The 15,288-nt window shown below is 41.8% G+C and overlaps 2 protein-coding genes across 2 annotated transcripts in view; one reads left to right on the top strand and one right to left on the bottom strand.

Moving 5' to 3' along the window:
* LOC149276951 (liprin-beta-2-like) overlaps nt 1-1,912 on the top strand; it is a 58,782-nt gene extending 56,870 nt beyond the window's left edge. The window contains exons 29-30 of the mRNA XM_089503240.1: nt 1,166-1,231; nt 1,844-1,912. Coding sequence (XP_089359366.1) covers nt 1,166-1,231; nt 1,844-1,912 — 135 coding nt within the window. The remainder of the gene's footprint in view (nt 1-1,165; nt 1,232-1,843) is intronic.
* A 1,718-nt stretch (nt 1,913-3,630) lies between these two features.
* On the bottom strand, nt 3,631-9,601 carry LOC149276950 (NADH-cytochrome b5 reductase 2). The gene is made up of 9 exons (XM_089503227.1): nt 9,587-9,601; nt 8,338-8,484; nt 7,112-7,184; nt 6,742-6,848; nt 6,510-6,639; nt 5,582-5,665; nt 4,806-4,891; nt 4,412-4,511; nt 3,631-3,803 (listed from the first exon to the last, which is right to left on the bottom strand). Exons 1-9 carry the CDS (start codon nt 9,599-9,601, stop codon nt 3,631-3,633), a joined length of 915 nt encoding a protein of 304 aa, XP_089359353.1.
* Nucleotides 9,602-15,288: the final 5,687 nt, after the last annotated feature.

Here is a 15,288-nt window from a genome sequence, read left to right as displayed (position 1 = left end):
CTAGTGTTTTATCAAATATCCAAATGTATCCACCTAACGCAATTTGCATGTTGTGTGTGTTTTCTGAAATGCTTGGAAAAACAATTCGCTGGAATTTGCCTAAATCATTGGAAATTACAGAGATGTATACAAGTGGTTTTAAAGCAGAGCGGCCACATGAAAGACACTTTAATTACTTGAGCTGTTTTAAAGAATTTGAGTGGTTTTCATTTTAGATGTTTATAATAATAAGTTACTGCCCTGCCCTGATATCTCTAGGCTTCTACGGATGAAATCCATGGGTAAGGTATATTGACGACACAATACAGTTTCCATTGAATGTTAATGATCATCATCTCTGAGCAAGACATGCTGGTTGTCCGTTTTATCATTGTATTCCATTTCTGTAAATGTTCTGCAACTGGTTTAGGAATCAGGATAGAGTTCTGATAAGTTAATTTTTCTAAGGAGTAGGGGATGAGAAACCGGTGCTGTGTTAACGCACATGGTCTTTCACCACTGCTGTTCTAGTTATTTTTTCTTTCCTTTTTTAATGGCCCACAGTTTTATAGATAGTTGTTTTTAAGGTGAGAAATCCAATGTCAGCGCATAACCTTTTTGAAAGTGCAAGAAGAGGCACAACCCTATTTTGACCACTAGAGGTCACTGTTATACTGACTTTTCCTCGGAATTCCGTAGTCTTATTTATGAAGGTAAAATAATGTAATAATAATGTAAGTTGATCACTTTGCAGGTGTATCTTGTTTTAATGTCCTGTATGAAAGACTGCCTTGATTTGATTTTTTTTTTTCTTTTTTTGCATATAACTATGGATATGAACAATCATTGTCATTGAGTGAGACCAGCTTTATTTCTGCTATTTTCTTAACCTTTTATTGTTTCTTTTTGTATGGCATGTTTTTTTGTTTTTTTTGGGGTTTTTTTTATAATTCCTAATAGCACTAAAACTGTTATTTTTTTCCGAATTCCCAGGGAAAGCAGCCGCTAGCACTCCAGTCACTGTGCGTTCTACTACGCCTCCTTCGGTCATAGGCTGATGCTGTTGGAGCTTGATGGGAGTTGTAGTCCACAGTAGCTGGTGTTCCAGTGGTTGCCAATACCTGATTGATAAGTGCAAAAGCTTATCTCTAGTACATAATTATGCCATTAACGACTGATTTTACAGATGGAGCATTCAGAAGGCATGGTAAAGCAGATAGGTGCGTTCTCAGAAGAAATTAATAACCTCACAGTAAGTAGTCTCATTAATAACTTGGCTAGGCGTATGGTTCAGATAATAGCTTTGATTACATGAGACAATGGATTGCGAGTAATTTATGCGTAAGCAATCGCGTCCATAATGCAGAGTAAATACTCAGATGAATCTTTCATGGTCTATGAATTAAACAGCATGTTGCCTGCCACCATGTAAAATTCATCTGCTGCCATAATAAAGGTATTTCAGAGAATTTTACATTCTGCCGGGAGTGCGGCTGACATTTCAATTACACCAACTAAGCTCTAAAAATACTTTATTTTTTGAATGTTGTTTTGAAGAAGCCGGTTAGTTTAAGCTCTCTCCGGAATTGTGAGAAAACGCAGACTTTATTGGATATATTCCCAAGCGGCCAGGCTAGAAGCTCTCGCATTAGATTAGAAGATTATAAATTGAATTATTATAAAACGGTACATTTTTAATTAAATAAAATTACATTTGTTGGTTATAACTTGAAATTTCTCAGAACTAGAGAAGGTCCCATATGCCTGGAAAATTTATTCTAAACATTACTTATAGTATTATATAGTTTATACCAGGAACCGCATACCACCTAATGCCAACTTTGCTTTTAAATGTCCTTTACAGAACATGCTCAGCCAAGATGAATTACTGAATAATTACAGATTTTTAACCTCATACGATGCTTGGAGGTAAAACGTCGTCTTATTGGTGCTAAAAGTAACAAGAAACGGAGGAAGATTTAATGGATTCCACTAAATTTTGTATTGGTGGAAAGGTGTATCTGGGGTCTCTCTACAAATTGGATTTTGGGATATTGTAGAAAGCTGTACATTTTCTATCCAGTTTTTCTTTTTTACTTTTCAATGTAAATCATGAGTTTCTATACACAATAAGATGTATTTTTTTCATTAAGAAGAACTGTTATGGATGTTTGATTTAAAAGGACTGAATCTATTAATTTACAGTGCTAAGCAGGAGACTAAATTACTACAGCAATGTATAGGATGCTTGTCATGCCAAGATATATATATATTTTACTACTTTATGATGTGTGATGTCACAAAAGAGGAGCTTTTAGTTGAATGCATTGGTAATACTGATGACCTCATACTACCAGAAACAAGAGTTCTGATCCAAATTTCTAACCAACGTTGCAACCGCTGAACAGACTTTTCAACCAATAACAAATTCTAAACTTTACTTGGTCCTTGGTTTGGTTTTATGTTCCAGGCAGCCTCTATCAATTTCTTCACTTAATAAACCTAATACCGTATCCGCTGGAAAGCTACTCCACTTATCCACCATTTTTACTGTTTGCCTCTTATATTTGCATTTCAAGTTTATGCTGTCACATTCTACATGACTCCATACTTTCTCTATCAGACCTGTCTTGTTACTTCTTTAGATTGTAAGCTCTCGTGGGCAGGCAATGCATCCTGTAAACACTGTATATTCAGTTGCTGTATTCTGCCGGTGTACAGCATCGTGTTTCTTGTATATTTTGTAACCTTGTACAGTTCAGCAGATTATATTGTTAATCTATAAATAAAAGATAATTGTTACTGCCTTGACCATGAATTGCCACCAAAACACTCAAGCATTGGGTAGAGCCCTTTCACACATAGGGGCAATAATAAACCAAAAGAAAGGCACAGGAGGAAGAATCCCATGAGCTTCTTATCTAATATGCTTGTAGCTATTGCCTTTTCATGGGTTCATATCAGGATAGTAGCAATATCTCACTCGTTACAACATATATCCCAACGTGCAAGAATGAAGACAGTCACCGGCGTAACAAGGTTTCTTTTTATTTCTTCGATGTCACATCCAAACAATCTCGTATTGATCTGAAGGAATTGCTGCTGCACCAGTTAGGTTCAAATGAAAACTTTAAGCCTGTGGGATTGGGACCTACACCCTACAGTAAGAAATACCCCAAAAAGTACAGTGTTTCAGAAAATGTAAATGGCACAAAAATCCAATGTATCGTAAACCAAATGGTAGTCCTGAGTAATCCCAGACACTCGGCGCGCGGGACCGTCTTTCACAGCTTCAGAAAATATATAAAAAGGTATAAAAACACGGAACTGTAAATGTTGGAAGTTGCGTAGGGATGGCGGGCGCTCGATGCCCCTCGGAGGGAGCGCTGGAAGCGCAGGGATCGGCACAAAATGTTTAAGATCTCTTCTCTGCTGAAACCCAAAATAAAACCGATGCAGTCTGGAAAATCACAGTAACAATGTATGGAATGATCCTATCGGCAGGAAGATTCCAGCGTTCAGCACAATCAGAAATTTGTTAAAAAAAAATATTAAAAAACGTTTCATAAAAATGTAATTTTCTATACACAAACCCTTTGTGTGCAGAACCGGAATGAATCGGGTGTGTTTGTGTGGCTGTTGAGTCCAGATCTAGTAAGCGAATCTTCTGTCCTCGGGGTATCCCAGTTTGGTCAGGTTCTCCTGACACGCAAACTGAATCATGGGTGGGGGGCCGCACATCAACACAATGCCGTTATCTGAAGGAGGTGGCAGGTGGGCTTTAATCATATCGGCGGTGACAAAGCCAGAGTCGTATTTCCAACCTGTTGGAAGATATAGTGCTGGTTAACAAAAAAAGCGTGAGCATCAAGGGTGGACATAAAAATATTTTACACGGGTCCTGACTGGGGATTTAAACTGGTGTTATGTGCACCTGGCTTCCCGCTATGCCCCAACGCGATTGCCGTGTGTATGTCGCAGGGGGCTTCAGACTAAACACGGAATGAAGGTGACTTGGGGGTGCCACCAGCCCACAGGCAATACCTAGTTTGCCCCAACGGCCAGTCCAGGACTAGTTTTATCCAAATCAAGCACCACATGGATGGGCCGGTCACCATACCAAAAGCGCTACAACGTTTATCCTAGAAAAGAATATCGTTGAGTGCACTAAATTCACTAAAGCTCCTTAGACCACATCTCATATAAGATCCGCTACAGAACCTTTAACACACAGCCATGAGCGAGCCTGGTTTAGGTTATACTTCATCTTTCTTATAAACTGCCGCTTTACGAGACCCGGCGCTTTCCTTTTTGAATTTTGGGATTTACATGCAATAAATACAGCACTGAAGAGCCACGAAAATCATATTGTTTGTCCGGTCCCAGTAGGACTCAAGCAACCCCCAACCCTACGGGACGCGGTAAATCTCACCTTTGGATGGCCGATCCAGGGTATACCACAACTTAAACTGGTCCGGGTGGCTTTTGGCAACAGCTTCAAGTTCCGGACGCAAGAGAATGTCTTCCTCGCTCTGCAAGTGAACAGGAAACGAGAGCTTCGTCATCATACGGCATGCGATGTGTAATGTTGGAAAGCAAATAACATTAAAGCAGAGACAAAGAAATACAGTCTGTAGCCGCATTTACTAGAAGAATACGAACGATTGAATTTGACGTAATACACGGCTTAAACACCTTCTCAACTACACACTGCCTAAGGATTGTGGGAGTTGTATTCCTGAGGCGGCAGTCACTACGCCGTGCATTTTAGAAGGGGTTATGTTTGTTGGCATCTTACATGTTTGAGGATAACGCTGATCTGTTACCTGGTTAGCGAAGATGAGGTAGCATTTGGTATCATCGTTAGGATCCTGTGTGATGTGACGGATCAGCTGCAGCATTGGAGTGATACCTGGAGAGGGAATAGTTATTGGTATGTTATACACTACTTATTATGTCCTGCGTGCCCATTGTACAGCGCTGTGGAATATGATGGTGCTATGTATCATCTTTGCTGCAGTTAAAAGCCGCTTCCCTTGTATCACATCCCAACTGAACACTCGAAGAGTTAAATTGTCTAGTATTAAAAATACCGTTCTGGGCGATCACGATAAATCCAAAATGTTACGCAATATTTATTGTTGCAAAGGCAACAAATAAAGGATTTACAGCAAACCCCAGCTCGGGATAGATGCACCGACATCCAGAATACATTCTAAAACCGGATAATAAACTCGGGGAAGAAACAACACAATAAGATTTTTTTTCCCCACTAATTGACTTTGAACACTTGTTTTTTTGTTTAAAAAGGCGAATTAGCCTGAGAATCAGCTTGTAACACCTTTCACTCGACCAATGAAGCTGCCAACTTTAGTCCAATGAACCTGGTCGAAACGCGTTGGTAAGTGTTGCAGGTAGTGACGAGTTAAGCAAACAAGCAAAGTTGAATAAATTAATCAAATGCAGAATGTGCTGAAGTCAAAAGATGTTGTGGTCTTCCGTGGCTCCAGCATAAGGACTTGGCATTAACTGATCTTTACCCCGAAACATCTTTCGGCTTCAAGATATAAATATGAGATAGTCTGCGGGTATCAGCACTCACCGGTTCCTCCTGCAATCATTCCGACGTGCTTCGTGTGCTTTATCTGAGCTTCAGACTTTTTATCGGGTCTGATGGCAAATTTCCCTGGAAGAAACCGGTCAGGTACTGATCATACTGGTAAAAGGAAGAGGAGTCCGTGTTCTCCTTCCTGTGGCTTATTCTCTAAACATATTTAAAGTGATCTCAAGAACAGAGATTTAATAGTAATTACCGTATTTGCTTGATTACACGACAAAGTTTTTTTCAGAGCAAATTAAAAAATACCCCTCATCTTACATTTGAGGTCGTCTTCTAATCAGACCTCAAATAGGAGGTCTGAGTACAAGACTAAGATCCAGATCCCCCGCAGCGCTGCAGGGGACCCGGATCCTCCTCTCCGGCAGCCGGTGGAGGTCTGTGCGATGCACGCAGACAACCTGCACTGCTGCCGGGGCTTCTATGACGGAGCGCCAGCATCACATGTCCTTCGGGTGCTCATTCATAGAAGTCCCCGGCGGAAGTAGCGGAGGTTGTCTGCGCGCATCGTGCAGACCTCCACCGGCTGCCCTACTACACACCAAGGGGGCCAAGTCTAAGGAAGCACTGGTATAAGGGCTTTCTGGAGGCATATAGGGGGTTAAAAGGAATATCAGGGAGTCAGAGTGGCATATGGGGGGGTATAAGGCATATCTGGGGGGGCAGATGTGCATAACTGGGGCAGGTTGGCAAATAAAAGGAAATAAAAACAAAAAATGCATTTTCCTCAATCATAGTTTTTATTAAATATGAAAAATTACTTTACATGTGAAATAACATTTACTTTTAAAATGTTTTTCTTATAGGGTCGTTTTATATTCAGGCTCCCTTTTTTTCCTAAATTAATATTCAAATAATACACGAAGCTCTGTCCGTAATGTAAACGTATCCAGCATCAAAACAAACATCCTACCTTTGCCTTTGTAGACAAGGAGACCGTTCGGCCCCCGGAAGTCAATCGTATCACCTATTTTCAAGCTGTCCAAATACTGGGACATTTTCCCTCCTTCTGGGAATTTAGGGTGCACGTTTTTGTAATAAACCTGAACACAGAAGAAAATGAGGCAACGCAACCACGAGGGTTTCTAACTGCAGACAAATTATATATATATTCAAATATTTTCGGAGATATTTCAGCATTTTACCTTCACAACCAAATCGACGTAGCCTGTGACCTCGTCGCTAGACACCGGGGTGTACGCCCGAATCACAAGGTTACCGTTGACTTTCGCAGAGAGGTAAACGTGTTGGCCTGCAGATACAAAAACAGACAAAATCCTTGAAATACTTCCCAAAATGCAGCGTCTGTAATATAAATATATTGGTATATATATATATATATATATATATATATATATATATATATATATATATATATATATATATATATATATATATATATATATATATATATATATATATAGGTATATTGGAGAGAAAAAAAATAAAAAATTATAATATATATATATATATATATATATATATATATATATATAGTTTCTTGCGGCACATTACCTATAGGGAGGCCCAGAATGTGCTCAGATGAGGGGAGGCCGAAGCGGAACTTCTTGGTGTCGTGACTGATTTCCTGATCATTGAGAGAAAAATAACTTAACCTACTTACAAGTAAATGAGCAAATTCAGAATTTGACATCATAGATTTATGACATTAATCTGGTGAATGTACAATAATTTAAAAAAAAATGTGCGTCCCGAGAGATATCCAGCCCAGGGATTGTTTTCTCAAGTTACATTTTGAAGGTTTTCTGCTCTCTTATTATTTACATTTAATAAATATACTAATATTATAAATTATTAAATTATTTAAACCACCGTGAACTACAACTCCCAGCATGCACTGCTAGCCATAAGGCAACCGCATGAAATATAACACTGGATCACGTTCACTAACTGCATTACGGTTTAGTTTTATTCAACTCTGCGTTTGTTTCCATTAATTCATTATTATTATTATTATTTATTTTTTTACAACAAATAGTTGAACGCATCTCCGCAACGCAAAAGGCCGGGGAGAGGGGAAGGAGATCAAACGCATTTAGGGGACCCTGATAAATCTCTCTATGCAATTGTAATTTATGGGTTACACTCCGCTATCATATGCTGGAGGAGAGGAGCGAAAGAGAGCGAAAGAGAGCGAAAGAGCGAGAGAAAGAGAGCGAAAGAGCGAGAGCGAAAGAGAGAAAGAAAGAGAGCGAAAGAGAGAGAGAAAGAGAGCGAAAGAGAGAAAGAAAGAGAGCGAAAGAGAGAGAGAAAGAGAGCGAGAGAAAGAGAGCGAGAGAAAGAGAGCGAGAGAAAGAGAGCGAGAGAAAGAGAGCGAGAGAGAGAAAGAGAGCGAAGAAAGAAAGAGAGCGAAGAGAGAAAGAGAAGAGAAGAGGATACAATAGAAAGATTTAAATAATTCAAGTGCAGGAGGGAAGTTTATTTAAAAAGGAGGAGATCTGTTAGAACAAGAGGTCATAAAATGAAGCTAGAGGGTCAAAAGCTTCGAAGTAATGTAAGGAAGTTTTACGTTACTAGGAGGGTGGTAGATAAGTGAAACAGCCTCCCGGCAGAAGTGGTAGAGGCTAATACAGTTATGCGTGGGATAGGCATATGGCTCCTGAATCTAAGACAAGATCGAGGACCGATCTGAGTCTTTAAACAACGGAAAAAGGGCAGACTTGGAGGCCGAATGGTTGTTACACGCAGACAGATCGTACGCGAGGGATCGGTGTACTAACCTGTTTCTCGATGAGAGGTAAGGGATACTTGACGTTGGGATCCAGCAGGGTGATCGGCCCTTTCTTGCTCTGAGATCCGAAGGATTTGATGAGGAAGAAGAGCAGTGTGGCTCCAATTACCACCAGCGCTATAATTACATTGGTGTCCTGAAAGGAGTAATAAGCAGCAACCGGTTATTACATGTCCTGCGGCTGAGGATCATAGGAGTTATAGTTTATATACCAAATATGGAAGAAAGAAATGTTAAAAACACTGTTATTGTAGGACAAAATACCCCTTTTTTACCTTACTGGGGGGTTTAAGGAATTTCCATTTCCTACAGTAGAGTGATTTGTAACGTTAGACATTATAAGTGGTATTGGATCGGTCTATAGGCATCTCACATAGTGGAGCTGGCATTTAACTGGTTAATGTACACTAGCAGACACCTGGATTAATATGTATTGTAGATCATTTGATTGACATTAAGCTGCGTTACATCTGGGTTACATTGTTTCTTCTTGCCGTTCCATGTGCATCACGTACAGAATGCTAGCAGTGAAAGGGTTAAATGAGTGATTTCCCAGAATCCCTTTTCCACCTCCTCCAACCCTCAGCAGTAACAGTGAGATTTGCATACACTCTAGCCCCGCCCATGACCTGACGCCACCTCACATCAGACCAGCGCCACGCCGCCTGCCCAGAGGAGGCTTGTGGTGCACCAATCACACACCGCTACCACATTGGGTTAACCCTTTAAGTGCCAATTGAAACACTTCCAGCACTTGACATGCATTTAACCCGGTAATGCGCATATATCAGCGACTGAGTGGGTCTATTCTTCGCAGGTATGTGTCGGTAAGCCGTTATATGCAGTGTCACTTTACATAAACCAAAAAGCATCTCACAGCCTTATTTATTAAACACGCTGTTTCCATGGCAATGAAGGGGGGTCAGTCATAGTAATGAATAGAGGGGTCAGTCATGGTGCTCATGGCAATGAAGGGGTTACTGGTTAATCTTCCCCAATGAGGGATATCTCTTGTTGTTATGTGATGCATTAGGTGCTCTGTTCTGTTTATCCATTGTACAGCGCTGCAGAATATGATGGCGCTATTCAAACCAATGCTCACAATAGATCCGCGCGCCAGTCAGTCTGATCATGCGGGGAATTAAAGTCTATTCATCTGTCACGGGCAGTGGGATGTATACATTACACAGTCACAGAGTATGACTACAGCCCGTACGGCATATACAGCATGCACTTACCAGGGCAGCCTCCATGGTCTCCTAATGACTCCAGCAGACCAGCACCAGCAGAATCCCTCCGCTGCCTCCTGCTTTAACCTGCCGCTTGTTCCCCGCCCAGGCCGCGCCCCATCCAGTCCCGCCACACCCACCGGGCAGTGCCAGACCGTCTAACTGGGAGGGGCGTGCCAGTCTGCGGACACCCAACTCCATCCTGTGCGGATTACAACGCGCAGTATCCTCAGCCCAGTGGCGGATCTACCGGGGTCGCAGGGGTCGCGACTGCGACCGGGCCCCGGCGGCAAGGGGGCCCAAGCCAAGGGGCCGCCCGAAATCTTTTTTTTTTACGTTTTTTTTTTTTTTTTTTAAATGAGGCAGGGGCGTCCAACATGCGGCCCGCGGGCCAAATGCGGCCCGCGAGACCTCGAGGTGCGGCCCGCGTAAGATCGGCAGCCAGAGCAACCGATCTTACACGAGCCGCACCTCAAGCCCTGCTACTTACTTGTGGGAGGGTCTTCTTGACAGCACGGAGGAAGCGGAGTTCACGTGACTTCCTACTTCCTCTGTGCTTTAGCAGAGAAGGCAGAGGGAGGCCGCGCCCCCTGCTGAAGTCTGTGAGCGGCATCGAGGGAGCTGCAGTACAGGTAAGGGGGTGGGGAGGGTGTTTGAATGAGTGTGTGTGATTGAGGGAATGAATCTGTGAATTAATGATTATATGAATAAATGAGTGTGTGTGTGTGTGTGTGTGTGTGTGATAGCATGGATGTGTAAGTGCTGGAACCTAGGCATGATGGGACTGTGATTGCTGTTAGCAATCACACTCCTATCATGCCAAGTCAGCCAGTACATGCTGAAACCTGGCCAGCTGCCCCCCTTGTGTAGTGATAATGCCAGCAGTATGGGGTCTGCACTTACAGCCACCCTGTACCAGCATGTACTGGCTGACTTGGCATGATAGGAGTGTGATTGCTAACAGCAATCACAGTCCCATAATGCCTAGGTTCCAGCATTTACTGGATGGATGTGTAAGTGCTGGAACCTAGGCATGATGGGACTGTGATTGCTATTAGCAATCACACTCCTATCATGCCAAGTCAGCCAGTACATGCTGAAACCTGGCTAGCTGCCCCCCTTGTGTATTGATGCTGCCAGCAGTATGGGGTCTGCACATCACTTACAGCCATCCTGTACCAGCATGTACTGGCTGACTTGGCATGATAGGAGTGTGATTGCTAACAGCAATCACAGCGAGCACAGTCCCATCATGCCTAGGTACCAGCATTTACTGATTGCCTAGGCTAACAGCAATCACACTCCTATCATGCCAAGTCATATTGCTAATTTTGTCCAATTGCGTGTTACCTACTTTTATTAAACATGTGAGTTTTTATTATTATTTTTAAAGGTGGGGGTCATTTTCGGTTTTGGCTAAGTGAACCCTGAATGTTTTGGTCCAGAATTTTCATTTTAGTTCATCCCTAGAATAAATCTAGGGAATCCTGAATTTGTAGTCGCAAAACTTTCAAGGCCCAGAAATCAGTGAGAGGAAGAGTAAAGGTTTTGTGTCATTTTACTTTATTTTAATCTGCATATTTTATTAAAGGCCATATTTTTTGTCACAGTGAAAAATTAGTGCGGCCCTCGCACGTATACAATTCTGATGAAGTGGCCCACTGCAGAAAAAACTTGGACACCCCTGGATTATGCCCTTTGTACATGCGCCCCTTTTTCTTTGATTATGATTCAATATGTAAATTGAATTTGTTGAATTAGTTGGAAAAAAATTGTTGGGTAAAAATCATGTTTTTTGGGGGGGGGTGAGGGGGTGGGGGGGCCCTTAACAGATTCTCGCACCCGGGCCCTGAGGCGTTTAGTTACGCCCCTGCCTCAGCCAAATGCCCCGCACCTCTTGTTACAACTGAATGCACTACATTTCTTTAATGAGAACGGTGGCTCAACACTATGAGCTGTAGGGTACCTGCTAAATGTCCCTCTTTTGGAGGGACAGTCCCTGTTTTGCCTCCATAGCCATCTGTCCCTCTTTTCTATTGTGTCAGAGTGTTTGCTGGGTATGAGGGTATCCCGGCGTTCTACGGCCCTAAAAAAAATGTGTTTATTAATGACACCGTGTGCATAAAATACATTCTTCATCCCCTGAATGCCTCAATCAGTCACATAAATAACCAGAGGGCATAAAGTCACATGAAAGGCTGGGTTAAAGTGACTCTCCAGCCATCATATCAGCCCTAATGCACATGGCAGCTGGGTGGCCCTTTTACATTTTAGTGATGCCCCCTTCTGCACAATCCCCTCAAAAGCCTTTGCCTATGATTTTCTTTCTGTTTGAAGCAGCCACTCAGTGGAGGTGTTCTGCTGCAGCTCTGGAGCTGCAGCTTCTTCTGAAGGCAAACGTATATACATGTATATTATGTATGTGTAAAGTTTTAATGTGATTTCTTTGGTCACCGGAACATTTCTAACCGCACCGACAGGACTGCCTCTTTGAATTGTTGGCAGGTATGATGCTGCTTATCATTTTAACCCCTCCTAGGGGGTGCCAAAAAGTTAACCCTTACCTTGAATGGACGGGACAATTTAAGAGCTGTAGATGAATTAGAAGGACTGTGGCTGTCACGCAGTACATCTCCGTTTACGTTGGATTTGCTTCCTTCTGATTAAATAACATCATTATTTCATGCCGCGCCGTGAATCAGATATTGAGTTTCAACATTTAGAGCCGACAATAAACTTTTAATATTTACTTAAAGCTTTATTTCCCATTCATTGTAAAGCAAACTGGTTAACTATTTCTATGACATATAAAAAGTGACATAATCATTCAAATCAACTTAGATAAGGAATTGCGATTACAATATGCACCTTGTGGAATAAATATACAGTATATATAAAGGCTATATAAGATCTATATAAAGGCTATAGAAGGTCTGTATAAGGTCTATATAATCTATATAAAGGCTATAGAAGGTCTATATAAGGTCTATATAAAGGCTATAGAAGGTCTGTATAAGGTCTATATAAAGGCTATAGGTCTGTATAAGGTCTATATAAAGGCTATATATGGTGTATATAAGGTCTATATGAAGGCTATATAAGGTGTGTGTATAAGGTCTGTATAAGGTCTATATAATCTATATAAAGGCTATATACGGTATGTATAAGGTCTATGTAAAGGCTATATAAGGTCTATATAAGGTCTTTATAAAGGCCATAGAAGGTCTATATAAGGTCTATATAAAGGCTATAGAAGGTCTGTATAAGGTCTATATAAAGGCTATATATGGTGTATATAAGGTCTATATGAAGGCTATATAAGGTGTGTGTATAAGGTCTATATGAAGGCTATATGCTTACAAGGCTATGAAAAGATAACATAGATAACATTCCAGGGGAGGCTACCCAGAGCTCTCCCTCTACAGGGAGGAGTGGCTTTGTGAAGGAGGTGTGGCTAGCCTCACATAGGGGAGGGACTAGCACCAGACAACCTTAAGTGGGCTGGGAGTAGGAGGGAAAGTGGGTGGGCAGTGGACGCAGCCAAACACAAACCAGATCAAGCCCAAAAAGGTCCCAGGTATGGCGATCAGGAGCATGTTCTCCAAGTAGCTTTATTTTTGGTCCCAGAGTAATATCATCTTTGTAACTCTCCGGCAAACTCCCACTTCTGTGAATAGTTCCAGCTACTCACTTCACTATGCATTGTGAAGAATTAACCTTTTCACGGGCAGCTGTTGCAAAGATGACTTGTCCCTACAAAACGCATATTAGTTCAATGAGACGCTTAATAAATCTCATTGATTATCCATGGCCAACCAAGTGTCCCTTCATGGCGGCCCTTCATAACGCCTCGTGAAATAGCAAATCTCCTGCAAAGTCCAGCTTAAGTGCAAAGAAATCTCCGAAAGAGTTCCCGGGGGTGAATGATCGTGTTCAATGGCGTCAAAACCAAGTCATGAACTGCGCTTGTCCAAAAGAGTCAAGAATTATAATAAAGAGGAGGGATTGAAAATCCATCATGTTAGAGCAGAGTGTTTATTATTATTTTATTAATATTATTATTATTGTTATTATTATTATAATTTTGTATTATTAATATTTATTATTGTTATTATTATTATTACCGGTCTATTTATATCTTATAACAATAAAACAATGTTATTCCACAATGTGCATTTTATTAGACTGTTCATTTATTACACTCACAAAGTTATTTTAAATGAAAAACCTAGGAAAGCCCGATGGAATAACTGAACAGGTTGGAAAACCCAAAGATAAATTCAATAGGCTGAATCACTAAATGAAACTATTCTTTTATACTGAACTATATTTTTGGACGAGATTATGACATCAGTATAGGATAATTAGACATAATTAGATAGTTAGATGTGATTATCTGGGGCATGCATGGAATCAGGTTTGGCTCCAACACATTGCAAAGACAAGAAGGTAGGTTCTTCTTGGTATGGTTTGTGCTGTCAATCAAATCACAGAGGTAACGTGACTAATTAAGTAGTAAACCTCCAGACAGCACTTAACCAAGCCAAAAACACTTATGGTTGCCAAAGGCTGAGTCGCAGTCGAGGCGAGTGCCATTGAGTTAGATCTTGCACGTCTCTTTTGCTGAGTTACTGTTGAGAAGAACTTGTCAGCCGGCGATTGATAATGGAGTTTGTCATCATATTGAGTGTAACGAGTTCTCTCCTCCAAACCAGTAACCAGGGCCGGTCCAAGGCAAAATGCCGCCTGGGGCGAATTTTAAAATGCTGCCCCCCCCACTTATCTACCCTTCCTCTCCCTCCGTCCCTGACGCCCCCCCCCATTATCTACCTTCCCCCCCCTGGTACTTACCTTTCAGCAGTCCTGCCGCGAGTCTCCCTGTTCGGTCTCGGTGCCGGCTTGTAATGCTGAGCACCGGAAATCTTCTCTCTGCCGCAGAGGAGAGAGAGAGGGGCGCCCAGCGGGTACTGACAGCTTGGTAAGCGAAAACCACTCGGCGCCCCTTTCTCTCTCTTTCGCTTTAAAAAAAAAAATAATAATAAAATAAAAAAAGGGGCTTGGGGCCACGAAGTGCCGCCCCTTCAAAAGTGCCGCCTGGAGCGGTTGCCCCACTCGGCTCCATTGTCGGGCCGTCCCTGCCAGTAACATTTGTCAAGCTGAGAACTCTTTGAAGTTGAGCGCCAACCTAACCTCTAATCTGTATGAACGACTGCGGTTGAGTTGGCACTCGAGCTTCTCAGCTCCGTTGGTCGGACACAAGTCACAAAGGTGGTGGTGACTAGTAACATCTGTAATTCACTTCTTCAGGACCAATTCATCTGAATTACAAGCATTCTAATGGCGTTCAGACCAACATAAACTGTCCAGGACATTCCCACCATTGTCCCAACTGGCAAAGAAATATAGACTACACATGTAGAACATCACAGAGCAACTCTACTCTGATGCCCCACTGGGCCATTCCATTCATATTGAGGATAATAACTCAAAAGTGAATGGAACCACTTCAAACACTAAAGGTAGAGCTGGTTGGGGAGATTGCAGGGGAGTTTCTGTATAAATCATAATTCAATGTTTAAGGAGACTGAACAAAGTATGCATTATACAGTGCCAAGAACGTTCTTCCTGCAGCAGAAGTTCACTGGGATTGGCCCTTCATAATGTATAATAAAGCGCTCCATTTTAGTGAATAGACTTCAATGGTAGGCTGA

The sequence above is a fragment of the Sceloporus occidentalis genome, unplaced genomic scaffold (genome assembly GCF_023333645.1).
Source record: "Sceloporus occidentalis isolate IW3139 unplaced genomic scaffold, rSceOcc1.0.p SCAF_223, whole genome shotgun sequence".
NCBI lineage: Eukaryota > Metazoa > Chordata > Lepidosauria > Squamata > Phrynosomatidae > Sceloporus > Sceloporus occidentalis.
This window is presented reverse-complemented; position numbering and strand designations above follow the sequence as displayed.

What these genes read in the sequence shown, in the direction of transcription:
- LOC149276950 (XM_089503227.1), bottom strand. An exon ending in CCTTGTCTACAAAGGCAAAG is followed by an intron (nt 5,666 to 6,509) that starts GTAGGATGTTTG and finishes GGTTTCTTCCAG; the next exon opens with GGAAATTTGCCATCAGACCC. An exon ending in AATGATTGCAGGAGGAACCG is followed by an intron (nt 4,892 to 5,581) that starts GTGAGTGCTGAT and finishes TTCCCTCTCCAG; the next exon opens with GTATCACTCCAATGCTGCAG.